This window comes from Enhydra lutris, unplaced genomic scaffold (genome assembly GCF_002288905.1).
Source record: "Enhydra lutris kenyoni isolate GAN:26980312 unplaced genomic scaffold, ASM228890v2 scaffoldscaffold11, whole genome shotgun sequence".
NCBI lineage: Eukaryota > Metazoa > Chordata > Mammalia > Carnivora > Mustelidae > Enhydra > Enhydra lutris.
Genome location: NW_019154095.1, coordinates 37959011 through 37973272, shown reverse-complemented (window position 1 = coordinate 37973272; position 14262 = coordinate 37959011). Strand labels below are relative to the sequence as shown.

General features: G+C 46.3%; 1 protein-coding gene across 1 annotated transcript in view; it reads left to right on the top strand.

Annotated features, from left to right (window-relative positions):
* The window catches only part of LOC111144443 (secreted frizzled related protein 1), a 44740-nt gene extending 34600 nt beyond the window's left edge, over nt 1–10140 (top strand). The window contains exon 3 of the mRNA XM_022498755.1: nt 6549–10140. Within this exon, the coding sequence (XP_022354463.1) occupies nt 6549–6871 (323 nt within the window). The 3' untranslated portion in view covers nt 6872–10140. The remainder of the gene's footprint in view (nt 1–6548) is intronic.
* The last annotated feature ends 4122 nt before the right edge of the window (nt 10141–14262 follow it).

Sequence of the window (14262 nt, the reverse complement as noted above, 5' to 3'; positions counted from 1 at the left end):
TCTTGTTTTATGAATGCAGTAACGTCTTCTCTAATATTATCTTCGTAGAAAGTTCTCTTGGGTTCCCCACATGGTCTCCGTTATCTCTGAATTCTCTTTTTGCCTGCCTGTTTTGTATATTTTGGTCTCTGTGGTTCACACTTTGGGACTTTGTTTAAATGCTTGCTGACTCTTGGCTGGACATTCAGGTCGAAGAGTGAAGGACTAAATTGGAAGCTCTGTGTGTAACTTGTGAGGACCTCATTTTAGAGCTTTGCTGGTGGGGGAGCTGTAGGTGTTTTCTTTAGGGATACTAGTTTCTTTAGCTAGGAACCCCTCACACCTCTCTGGGGGATATAAATGCAGTGTTCTAAGGCCTGAGGGACTCACTGTTTAGTGTGCAGACTGTCACTTAATCCTATGGAAGGAGTCCAGCCATCACCACCTTGCATTCCTTTGCATCTGGTGGGCCTAAGCCCAGAGTCTTTCTGGTTCGAAACTTCTTTAAAGAATAAACCTTCACTGGTGCTGGAATCGGTGAGGGACTCTTACCAGATTTATGGCCCATGGCTAGTGGATCTGAGTGTCTTTCTACAGATGTTTAGCCAATTCTCATATCCAGTACAACCTCTGTAATGGAGTTCAGAAGTACCCAGTGGCCCCAATTCATGACCATTTCTGGGTCTGGGCTGCATGCAGTGTGGGCTGGTTTGTTTCTTTCAAGCGTCCCTATCCATAAGCCGCTAGGTTTCAGCTTTTCTTCTCCCTGTCAAGCCAGCATTCACCATCCATTTGCTTTCTATTATCCTGCAGGCTGTTATGTTCTTGTTTTCTTGCATGTGTTTATAACTTTGTTTTTTTACTATGATTTTAAACTGACTGCAGAATGGAGTGCAAAGGATTGTGTGCGCCTGATCTAATGTGTTTGGCTAGAAGTAGCCAGTGGTAACTCTTCACAGACATTCCAGAAGCTTGATGGTTGCCAGTGCGGCCTACCTTTTCTTTTCACTTCCCCGTGGTTTTAAGCTCCCTGGAATTCACCCTCAGCCTTCCCACAGACCATCAGTGACCCCCAGGTCAGAAGTAGAATGATCTCGTCTCACACTCAGGCTTCAACTCTGCAGCATTTGGGATGGAAGAGCATTTCCCTATTTGAAAGGTCCTCCCCGTGTGCTTTCTGAGACGCTTGGGTGCCCGGTTTTCCATCTGTGCCTCCGAGGAGTTTCTCAACAACCCTTCCTCTCTTCCCAGTGATGGTGCTGCCTGATGGCCCTCATTCTCTCTTTTCTCTGTACTTGACTCTTCACTGTGATCAGCCGAGTCACAAATCCAATCACTAACTTAGCTTTCCCACCTTTCACATCTGATCCTCCTTGCCCTCCGGCTGAGCAATTCCACATTATTGGTTGCACAAATGGCTGGCTCTTGGCCAAGGGTTGCCATACATCCAAGCGCCCTGTCTAGGTAATTGGACGCATGGTGGCACCATTGATAGAAGAGGGTCAGGAGGAAGAGATGGTTTTGAAGGGTCTGAATTGGGTGTAATGAGTTTCCTGTTCTCATTTTAGCCTCAGAACTATGGCCAAGCCCCATGGGAGGCTACCAAGGAACTGAGCAAAAAATGTGGTTTCAGGTGACTGAAAGTAGAATGAAATTTTAAGGGTCTACCTGAAGATAAGGGGTTATTTATTTTAAGATTGACGAGAAAGACCCAGACAGCCCCTCATCGCAACCTTAACTTGGGCTTTCAAAGTTTCTAGGTCTCTTAATTCTTGTTGGCAGCGACCAGCAAGGTGAGAGGTGGGAATAATATTCTACGCTCAGATGTTAGGTTGTAGCTAGAAAACAAAACAAAACAAAACAACCTGAAGTGTTTTGTTTGTTTGTTTTGTTTCAGTTCAGGGTCTAGGTGTTACAGGGAGTCAAGATCAAGGGCCTGGGGTACTTGTAGCATTTCCCCCCAGGGTGAGAAGGGCATGTGAAGAAGAAGACTGAGCACAGGGTGGGGGGTAGTGCCAGAGATGCGATCTGCCAGCTCCCCAGTGTTACTCGGCATGGGCCCCCTGGACGGTAGTGCCTCCCAGACCGGCAGACAGGCTGCACTCCACACTTTACAGATGCAAGACAGACTCCGGGAACTCAAAACCAGATTTTGTGGTCACACAGGTAGAACCCAGGACCCAGGACTTTGTCCCCTGCCTCAGCTGTTGCCTCAGCTGCTGCCTGGCCTCCTGGGGCTTCTCCTGCCCCCACACTGCCATTTGCATTGCAAACCATGAACACAGTCTATGGGCAAATCTCTGGGGTCCAGGCCCTGTCTGAGTGGTGGAGGCTGGGTGGGGGAAGAGGAAGTGGTGATCAGTTCCAGGCTGCCCCTGGGCCAGCACCCACCCCTGTCCCAGAAGCCCCTGGATGTGGTACGGTGGGGGGCTGTGCACATATCCACAAGGCACAGAGAAATCAACCTTGGACGGCTAATCGCCTATCCAAACATTGTTGGTAATCTGCATCCCTAAAATAAACCCTTAAAAGATGGAAAGATGTTAGTAATTTCTGGCCATATGTGCCTCCTCCTTCCTTACTCTCTCCACCTCAAAAAAGAAACTGAGCCAAATGGCAAGAAATAAAGAGCCTAATGCGTAACACATTTCCATCATTTGATTTCCCCTCTCCCCTTGCTGTCCCCCCACCTATGTAAACTAAATTCCTTTACACGGTCATGGCAAAGGAACATTAATTTTTGATTTGAGTTGTGATTAAAAGCAACACAATCAAAAGAGTGAAATAGTTTCCACCGAAGCAATATCATTTTAAACCCAGTCATGGTGTAGTATGAAAGAGTGTGGTCTTTGGGGTTAAGTGGGGGTTTTAATTCTGATTTTATCTCTTACATACTGTGGCTTCGGGTTGTCATTACTTAACCTGAGTCCTTCTCCTTGATTGTAATAAATAATAACGGTGCCTTCTTAACGTGATTGCCGTGAGCATTAAATCTGGAGCCTCGCACAGAGCCACCTATCCTGTGCTCATCTGTAGAGTCTGGCCCTTGAAAACCGATGGCTTACTCTGCAAAAAAGAGGGTGCCCTCTATGGGGTGTCTGGGTGGTGCAGTTGGTTAAGCATCCAACTCCTGTTTTCGGCTCTGCTCCCTATCTCAGGATCCTGAGATCGAGCCCAATGCTGGGCTCGTGCTCAGTGTAGAGTCTGATTAGGACTCTCGCTCCCTCTGCCTCCCGCCCCCCATACTCTCTCTCTTTCTCTCAAATTAATAAATAAATATTAAAAATAAAAGAGGGTGCCCACATTGTCAACTGGGGCATGCACTCATTTCAGCTGATGATGTAATTGATTGCTTCTATAGCAACATGGGGTTCCCAGTCTTAGACTTTGGGAAGTAGCTTGAGATTCACCTAACACTGTGGGGTCACTTTCTTTAGAGGATCTTGTGAAAGGAGTAGAATTGTTCTTAACTGCTTACCTTCCTGTAGCACTCCTCCCTGCCTTTCTCCGGTATGTGGTTTCTCCCAGTCCTGCGTTCTCTGTTTTGCAGAGGGGGGGCAAGAGAGGGAGACTTGACTTTGCCTAGGCCTGGGCAGTGAGTCTCCTCATGCTGGTCCCATATTCAACCCCAACGAAAACTTTTCTCATTCAGTGAGCCACAGACCAGAACAGTTGAAGTCTTTCCCTAAGTGAACCACCAGGCTCAACGTTTGCAAGCCCAGAAGGGAAGCTAAACCAGTTGTTGGCTTGTGGGGTCACGTCTGGGGTGAAGTCCTGGACAGGTGGTTTCTGTTTCTTTCTGTTTGTCACACTCCTGCCTGCTGTCCCCACCACTCTGTCCAGAGCGGGGGTGGGAATCAAGCATAATCAGAAGTACGGGGCACTGGCTGGTTTGGGTCGGGGAAGAGTTCAGAAAAAAGAACTCTCTGGGAGGCTGTGCTCAACTCACTCCCATGTGTGCTGGGAAGCCTGGACCAGCCTCAAAGGTCAAGGTTAATCCTCCGCGAGAGCCTTCTGCTGCTTCGTGCCCAGTTCCTGAACTTTCTGCTGCCCTTGGGAGGGAGGCATTTCTTAAGGGATCCCAGGCCTAGGGTATTATATGAGATTAAGTAGACTGCAGAATCTGGAACTCTTTTTGTAAGAAAAAGAAGGCAGTGGGAGCGTTTAATTTACTGACTTTGACACATTCATTAAAGGTTTGTTCCCAGGATGTTCCCCCCTCCTTCCTATCCTCGGGTTAGCCAAGGGTGTGTTTTCTCGTCAACTAAATACTAAATAATAAAGCCTTTGCAAATACAGTTTTTCCTTTGCCAGAGCAGTCTCTTTCAAGCAGGAGAATCTCTTCTACCGTTTTGTAAATGAAGCCCTTTTGAAATGTGGGTGAAACCAGGAAGTGAGTCTGAGCTCCTCCCCCTTACTTGCTTGGTTATCATAGCCGGTCTTCTAACTGTGAGGTTCATTATAAAAAATTTTGCAGCCGTAGAGTCATCATGGACTGCACAGTGATTCAAAGTGCACATTTAAGACATGGGTTTAGGCTGAGGATTAGTGACTTTGGCCAAGTAAACTTAATCCCCCCCATGCCAAGGCTTTTCTCATCTATTAAATGGGAAAAATAATTATACCTTCCTCATGGAGTTGTTAGGTTTAATTGGGGAAATTCATGGAAAATACTTAGCACACTTCCGGGCATGCCATATGCTCTCCTAATTGTTAGCTAGTGCTATTCTGTTCAGATTCAAGCCTTTCCTCGTGGAGTGTGGGTGGGAAGTCTGAGTTATTAAAAAAGAGGCTTGCTAATTTTGAATTTACAAGAATTCAGAGGATGCACAAATTCTCTGGTAACTAGCATCTGGAGAATGGTTTTCCTCTCCTTTGGAACTATCTGGCCTGGCCAGCTTGAGAGGGGACTTGATTTTCGTAGCGATGCTGAATTGTTAGTGCATATACATCTTCTAGAATGCCTCCACGCAAATTCAATTATCTTCACCCACAGGCCTTGTATTGTAGCCATCACTACATTTCCTGTCTATACATTCATATTAAAATAATGTTAACCCACAGTCTGTAGAGCGAAGGAAAAGGGAAGGCCAGCTTGGTGGACAGGCCCTTCCTCTCCCTGCAGAGAGCTGAGCCCATGTCCTGCGTCAGACTCTGGGAAGTCCTCGCTTGGATTTCTCTGTCAACACTTCACCAGGAATTGCTCGAATCTGTCAAAAGCTCAAAGCAGAGTTTGATTCTGTGTGGGTCTACCCAGTGGAAAGAATATTTGTGGCGCCTGTTAGTGGTGACTTTGTGGTTGACGGAACATTAGTGATACCTGCTGTCAGTGATACCCTAGAGACACCATGGTGGGGACTGGAATTTCTCCAGAGCAGAAGTTGGACACTGATTTTTTTTTTTTTTTTTTTTTTGACAGAGAGAGAGAGAACACAAGTAGGCAGAGAGGCGGGGTTGGGGCGGGAGGGAAGCAGACTCTCTGCCAAGCAGAGAGCCCCATGAGGGGCTCGATCCCAGGACCCTGAGATCATGACCTGAGCTGAAGGCAGAGGCTTAACCCACTGAGCCACCCAGGTGCCCCTTGGACACTGATTCTTGATGCCCTCAAGCATAACTGTTTGACACACTGTTTAAATCTCCCACGGGGCTCCTGGGTGGCTCAGTGGTTTAAGCCTCTGCCTTCAGCTTGGGTCATGATCCCAGGGTCCTGAGATTGAGCCCCACATCGGGCTCTCTGCTCAGCAGGTAGCCTGCTTCTTCCTTTTTCTCTGCCTGCCTCTCTGCCTACTTGTGATCTCTGCCAAATAAAATATTAAAAATAAAATAAGATAAAATAAATCTCCCCATCACTGCATGTGTACACGTAGATTTTGTCGGTCTGGTTTACAGCACCCAACTTTCAAGGAATTTTAGGTCCTTTGGATGTTAGAAATCTAAACCAATGGCTTTCTCTTTAAAAACAAAACAAAACAAAACAAAAAAACTCAGGGTGACTTTTTTCTTGGAATCTTGAGGTCCACAGTGTTAGAGTTATGGATTGTATTCAAGTGTATGAGCCTCTTCTTCTCTGAAAGCATTGTATGATATTTTGCGTCACTGAATTTAAAAAAAATATGATTTGGTACATTTTTTAAAAAAGATTTTATTTATTTATTTGAGAGAGAGAGAGAGAGAGAGAGAACAGGGAAAATCCCGATGTGGGGCTTGATCCCGGGACCCTGAGATGGTGACCTGGGTGGAAGGCAGATGCTTAACGGACTGAGTTACCCAGGTGCCCCTATGATTTGGTTCTGAAAATGTGTTCCAGAATGTCACGGAGTCCCAGGGCAACTCCCGAGTTACCATTAGACACCACGGAACTAGGGGACAGAATCAGAGCACAGAGATGAACTGAGACCTTGGTGTTCATCTGTAAAACTGCCTCTTTCTTTGACTTGCCAGTTGCCTTTCATTTTGGCCTCCTCTTGCGTCCAAAGTTTGGGTCATTGTTTTAGATGGAAAGCTGTGTTCTAAAATCCTTTTTCTCCCTCCTTCTCTCCTCTTCCCCTCTTTGCCTACACCACCTCTAGCCCTGAGGATGAAAATCAAAGAAGTGAAAAAAGAGAATGGTGACAAAAAGATTGTCCCCAAGAAGAAGAAGCCCCTCAAGTTGGGACCCATCAAGAAGAAGGAACTGAAGAAGCTGGTCCTGTACCTGAAGAACGGGGCCGACTGCCCGTGCCACCAGCTGGACAACCTCAGCCACCATTTCCTCATCATGGGCCGGAAAGTGAGGAGCCAGTACTTGCTGACGGCCATCCACAAGTGGGACAAGAAAAATAAGGAATTCAAAAATTTCATGAAGAAAATGAAAAACCACGAATGTCCCACTTTTCAGTCGGTCTTTAAGTGATTCTCCCTGGGTGGGTTGGGGAGGGAGCCGTGGGTTGGGGGGAGGGGTGGGGCTGAGCAGACAGCCCTGGAAGCCAGAGGTTCACGCTCAGTGCTCCTTCGGTTGGTAGAGAACATTGTAATCCAGTCGGCTGTGCTGCGGCAGCATCCCTATGCCTCCCCTTCCATAGCCATGCTCCAGACCCAGCACAGCCAGTATTTAAAACCGCATGCCCAGGTAAGGAAAATCATTTAGGTTAGGAAGTCTTTTAGGATCTACAGCGCGGAACAGCACATCACTGAGTAAAAGCAGGTGCAAACCATTTCAACCCGAGACGGCCACTAAAAAAGAAAATTCTGCTGGTAAACAAACAAAAAACAAAAAGAAAAACGAGATTGGGCAAAAAGTGAGAGGCAGCAGCAAAAACTCAGCTCTGCAACTTTCTTTGGTTCCAAGTTGCTTATGGATCTCGCAGCTGATCTAGGCCTTTGGAACTAGAACATTCCGACTATTGGTCAGATGTGTTGCTTTCAGTTCCAGAGTAACTTCTCTTTCTGTCTGCCTTTGAGAGAAACACACAGCCACACCCACAACTGGAGATCGATTCCCGAAAGTCAGCGCAGGGGCAGAAAGCACAAGGACAGTACATAATAGTGAAAACCCAGGGAGGTCACGGCTGCTCTGCCTTTCCATGTGATTGTCTTTTGAAACGAATCCGCTAGTCTCTGATGGCATGTACGTGGCGGGTTAGCATTGGCCCCCGTGTGTGACCTGACCTCTGCACGTGTGGAGGGCCGCACGTGCCTGCCTTTGTGTGGGGAGAAGGAAACACCGTGGGGGACCAAACCCGCGGCATGAGAGAGATGATGATTTTCAGACAGAGAAGGCAATGGTTAGTGGTTTTCAAAAAAACATAGTTAAAGAAAAAAACAAAGAAAAAAACATTAGGAACAGCCCCACAAATTGCTAGTCAGTGTGAACTGTAACCGGGTGAAGAGCTGCGTGTTCTCATGTCATCTCTCTGCTCATTTCACTTTTTTGGGGGGGCAGCAACAACAACAAAAACCCTATTGACTTTTCAGCATTTAAAAAAGAAAAAGTCTACATTGACATTTGAAAGGGGTACTGGGCTGAGGGTCTTTTGGTCATTTGAGGATCCTTTCCAGAAGGACAGCTCTCTCACTGGGCATTTGGGGTGGGGGGTGGATTTGCCTGATAGTGGAACCATGTGGCCCTCTTTTCTGAGGTGTTCTGGATTGCCCCGGCCCCAACCCAGAGCCAGTCAAAACACACAGTGCTTCCTGTGCTTTCCTTTCCTGCGACCAAGTGGATTCCTTCCAACCTGATTGCCTGTAGATCAAAGAAATTCAGTACAACGCACCTGCCTGTCCTCTGTACTTAAAAACAAACAAACAAAAATATTTTTTTAAATTTCTGCAGAGGAAGAGTTAAACCCAAAGTGTCCCCATCCAAGGAGAGTTTCAAAGGCAACACATCTCTGCAGGTTTTCCTGAGTGCCCTAAGATACTTCTTAAAACCCTTGTGTTTCATAGGCAATGTATAGACACTCATTCACATAACCAGCTTTACTCCTCTTGTTTGGTGACTAAGAAATCATTCTAAGCAATTAACGTTCACTTGCCCCTCAAGCCCGATTCTTCATTCTCTGTAACACCCAGAGGTGGTGAGTTAGTAGTTGTCCCTCTGGGCCAGTGTTTATACCCAATCCGGAAGCTGCTGGAAAGTGACACCCATGAGGCTCCTGGACTGACACAGAAACAGTGGAAGATTCTGTTAACTTCTGAAAACTCCAGTCTGCAAATCAGCATGCCACCTTCGTTACCTACCAGAGGGTTATCCTGATATAATTAACCTCTCACAAATAGTGATCCTATTATTTTAACACTTTGTTGTTATTGTTGTTGTTGTTGTTGGTTTTTTTTTGGTTCTCTCTGACCTTTAATCATAAAGTGTTGGGGATCTTAAATGATTTGTCTGAAATTTTGGATGATTTTTTAAAAAATGTGTATATATGTATTAGTTAATTAGAAATATTCTACTTTCCTATTGTTAACTGAAATTCTGAACAATTTCATGAATGCATGGATCTGGGCCTTCGTTTGGGTTGCTTGGGTTGATGAACTCAAGAGTTCAGTGCTCATATGTATCTGCTCATTTTGACAGAGAGCATGTATGCAACAGGCCTCTGTCCAAAGCAGGGCTGTAGGAAGGGGTTTCCGCAGAAAGACTGAGGAAAAATGGGCAGCCGTGCTGCACAGCAGTCTGAGTGGGAATTCTCAGGTAGGAAGTGGGAATTCTCAGCCCAGGTTCACAGTGGACTGGCACTGTGAATTGCAGCTCTTGGTTTTTTACCCCCACCAGACAGTCCCAGAGCTTGTGAGTTTCAGTGCGGATTTGAGAGGCATGCGATCCCTCTAACATATCAGCAGTTTGAGGGCACAAAGGGAGGCTCTGCGACCAAAGCTGCATTTTTATCACAACCTTTGTTTTTCTCAACCAAGGGTATGACAAAACCAATGTGTAGACCATTGGCTTGGTCATCGGTTTCCAAAAGAGGAGGTCGGTATGTGATCTGGTAATTGTTGCAAGTTCAAAGGTCATATGTGTAAAGGTTAAAAATCATTCCAGGTAAAATCCTGTGAAGTCATTGGCAGCATTCAGCTCACTCTTTGAAGATTGCTGATTCTTTGATGAGACGAGAATCCCAAGAACACTTCACTTTTAGACGATCCCGTGTAACCCTTGGCTCTTGCTGCCAGGGTATTGGCAACGGGGCCCCCGAAGGCAGAATCCTGGGTCAGAGCTCGAGTTTTCATTTGGATCTGTAAATTACAGACATCTCAGAGCCCAAAGCTAGAATGTGTGTTTCTCATCAGCCTCCCAAGTAACTAGTTGCTCTGTTGGAACTCCGCAGATGTGGGCTCGGGCCATCTGTTCCTGAAGCACACCTTGGGTGACCCCCAGGGACTAGCTTCCCGGCCATTCTGATCTGTCACCAGCAGATACATAGGGTGTGGGTGAAATTCCTGTTTCCTCTAGTCCCCTTCCGTAGCACTCCTCTTTTAGAGTCTAAATCTTTTACAAAAGCTTTGAATACTGTGAAAATGTTTTACATTCCATTTCATTTGTGTTGTTGTTTTAACTGCATTTTACCAGATGTTTTGATGTTATCACTTATGTTAATAGTAATTCCCGTATGTGTTCATTTTACTTTCATGCTTTTCCTGCCATGTATCAATATTCACTTGACTAAAATCACTCAATTAATCTATGATAATGTGAGTTGTGTCTTCCCCCTCACCCCTCAACGATAGACCACTCCCCCTCCACATCCCCTGCTTGAGTTTCTTCAGTGAGGTTTTCTGGTCTTAGTTTTACCGCTTTGCAGTGATAACTGGGTATGGATGGGCTGGAGGAGCACCTGGGAGGCATTGCCGACTCCCCTCATCTCCATCCCACGTTGACCATCTGCTCCCATGGATAACTTCCAGAGGCGTTTCTCCCGGCTGTGTGTGTTTCAGACCAGAAAGGTTACATACTTGTTCTACAAAGAATGTATTTTTCAACCCTGCCTTTTCCGTGTTTTGGGTTTCAGATGCTTTCTCCTCTTTAGCCAATTCTGTGTTAATTTGAAAAAACTCTGGGACCTGGAGTCTTAGACCTGTATGAGATCTTAGAGGAGACCATGTCCAGCTGTTTCATTTATAGATGGAGAAGATGAGATGGAGGATGGCTGGGGTTTCACAGGGAGCTTGGGGTTCCCAGGTCAATGATGTCGCTGGAACAGGAACCCAGGGCTCCTAGGGGCTAGATGTGTGGGAGCAACATCTGAGCGACTGCAGATCTTCTCTTTGGACCCCATGGGAAGAACTTGCTGAGCCCAAGCCATTTCATATTAGGTGATACACCTCTTGCCCAAAGAGATCCTCAATGTGACTTTTAATTCTGTAAACACTTCCAGTGACAACTTCATTTGATGTCATTTTCTGATTAACAAGGCACCTCCAAACCTAAGACAATTGGTAGTTGTCCCCAGAAGTGAGTAAATACTCCCGGGTCACCGAAAACCCCACAGAAGCACGGAGACACCATTACTCAGGCGTGGTGTGAGGACTTGGGAAAATTCCACTAAAGCTGTGCCCTAGTATCTAGATTTTCCCATGCTAATGCACGTGACTGGTGAACTAGTGATATGCTAGCCAATCAAGGCAAATATTGACATTATTTTCCTTTTTATTCCCCCACGGTTAATGAAAAGAAAACTATCTTTTAGGTTGGATGTGGATGTCTTTGTCATCCCACTGAAGCCCTATCACAGCGATCCATAATTTCCCATTGCTGTTTCGAACATTTTTTTTAACAAATCAGCAAAAAGATAATGAAGTATGTACAAAGGCATCTTGGCTTCTGCTGCTGGAGTCATCCTGGAGTTTGGGGTCCCCAGGGGTTACGACTGCTTGTGCCTTGTGCCTTAGAGACTCTGGTAGCACTGGGATCAGCAGCCTGGCCCTCAAGCTTTATAGCTTCCACACTTCTTCAGGGAATTATACAGGTGCTCTCCAACTTGGGGGCAGAAAGAGATGAAGTGTCACAACGTTATCCATGTTAGGTGGGTCTTCTTTTTTTTTTTTTTTTTTTAAGATTTTATTTGACAGAGATCACAAGTAGGCAGAGAGGCAGACAGAGAGAGAGGGGGAAGCAGGCTCCCCACTGAGCAGAGAGCAGGTGGGTCTTACTTCTAAGGCCATCTCCCCACACTGGGTCCAGAAGTGTCAGCAATTCCCTTTTGCTCCTGAAGACGAGAAATTTGTACCCATCACCCAGTAGTAATCAAAGGAAAAGGAATCACTCTTAAATTTTATCATGGATTCCCAGAACTATTTAAGAAATGCGAGGCTGGGTTCATTTCCCCAGGAATCCAGCCCATTCCAAACCCCAGATATCTATCCAGGCCTTTCAGAGAGAAAAGAATCAGAAAGAAGTTTCCAACGTCTTTGGATGTGTAAGGGAAAGTTAAGGTAACACACTTTCAGTGACAGATAAACCTCAAAATTTCATTGAAAAAAAATTTTTTTTTTTTTTTTTTTAAGCATAGATCATCAAGGGAGAGCCTGCTAACAAGCAGTTCCTGACTTCCATACCTGTAAACTCAGATTCAAAGGGTTTGCCATGGGGCCCTAGGATTTGAACTTTGAACTAGTGCTCTAGGTTTCTCAGATGCCAACAGTCTGTTGGATCTTACTTTGCAAAACATTTTTGTAGGACATAAGTGGCCTAGGAATAACAGGCAGGCTATTATTTTTGTATTCCCCTTATCCCTATCCACAAACTTCACACTACTGCCCCCCTTTCTAAAGTTCTCAGTTATTCTTACTAGGTATGAGTTAATACAAGAGGTTGTGCAGAGATGCAAGGGCAGGAATGAGCCCTCTCCCTTAGCTAGGGACAGCTGGCTTCCCAAGTAGTTCTCAGACCTTGATATGCCCACCAGCCAGCAGAGACTGAAAATGCAGATTCCGATGGGGAAAGGGGGGTGACGGCAGAGTCCTGCACGCTTCTGATGGGCTCCTGGTTGCGCGGAGAGGCCCACTACTGGTCTGCTGAGCGCACTTTGAGGATGAGACTGGAAGGGGCAAGTGAGAAGGGCTGTGGGGTTCAACAGTGTCTTCGCTCCCTGCTCTCATAATGCCATGTCTGGGATCCCTATGTAGAGCTCATCTCCTCAGGACTCAGTATTAACTTTGGCTGGAGAAGAAAATGTGTGTGTGTATGTGTGTGAGTGTGTGTGTGTGTGCATGTGTGTGTGTGTGTGCGTGCATGCACGGGTTGGAAAGAAAATCATATTGTGGGAGAGCCCCAGTTAGAAACCCAAAGCTGGGGGCCAACCCTCTCAACCCTCTACTCATTAAATTTCACTTTTGTCCTGGGCCTTGATGGTTGGTTCTTCTTCTGCAGAGTCCTCTCATTCTAGAGACTCACAGATCCCTTCCTTTTTTTCTTCCTCAGCAAACCATGAGCACTACCATCCTCTGCCCTCTACCGAGTTGCCTCAGTTCCCAAGCCTAGACCACCAGGGGCCATTGAGGTTGACCTACTGGTGGAATTCACCTCGACTGCTGAAGTCCTATCCGAATCTGACAACAGAATTGGGACTTTTCATGTTCCATTTGTTCACATCTGGGCCGTTTCAAGCTCAGGTTATGGGAGAGGCCAAGAAAAGGGGAAAACTAAAGTATTTAGAGGGGGAATCCCACCTCTTTGAAAAATTGAGGACAGCCTGCCGAGCCGGGCTGATTTACTGAGGAACAGGCGTTAGGAATTTCTGTCAGTGAGGGCCTTTTTTGTAGGTTTGGAGAAGAGGGGTACCAGAACAAGCTCCAAATAGGATCAGAGAGCTCCTGTGTCTTTATACATCTGCGGACTATTTAGATAAGAAGGAGCTGCATTTAATCATGGAGAGAACTGTTTGCTTAAATAAAGGGAGGGAAAGTGGCATGTGTGTGTTTAAGGAGAGAAAGAGGAGGTGGGAGGAAGGAGAAAGGATCCAGCAATTTTCCACAGCTGAAACCCCACCACGTGGTTTTAATTAGGATGACCTTCCCATCACCTGAGCACCAGAGTTGGCGGACTGGGGAGCGGGGGTGAAGGCTTTGGAATTCTCATGGTACTGTCCTTGGGATTTCAGTTAAGCTACACCATGGGCAGCGTGAACTCCAAGGCGAAACTCTCACTCAGAAAAATGGGTTGATGGTGCTGTGAATCTTGATGAAGAAAAGGATACCGGCTGGTGGGTCCCATGTGGTTTGGATCCCAGCAAAATTTCAGTGCTGCTGGGGAGAGAGATCAACCCCTTCCCCGGAGTGCCTGGGTCCTGGGCCCCAGAACCATGTGCACAGGAAGCATTCTCATTGGCTAGCCAGGTGGGATTTCCCCTGCCAAGCCTTCTAGGAGATTCCTTAGATGTCAGGGCTGAAAGATAAATAAAGTAATCAAAACCCACAACTGCCTCTTAGATTTCTTCTCAAAAAAGAGATTCATGAAGAAGAAGAGACCCTGTCCAAGTGCTTTGTACCTAATCTCGTGTCTGCTGTTTGTTTGGATACCCCCCACCCCAAGGGTCTGCTGCTGCTGTTTGTCCTGGGAATGAGTGGGGGGTAGGGGTGGGATAAGACCTCAGTTTCCAGCTCTCCAGGCTCTCCAGTTCTCTGGAGAGTTTATGCAGATCTGAGCAATTTTGCCTCTTAGACTAGAAGAGTGAGCCTATAATCTGAAGGAATAAAGGTGACACATGCCAAAACCCAAGTCCTTATTTCACAACGTGGCCCATGGACCAGCCAGGGTAGGTTCCACAGAATTAACTGGATTCCTCTGGTGTCAGCACACCTCCCAAG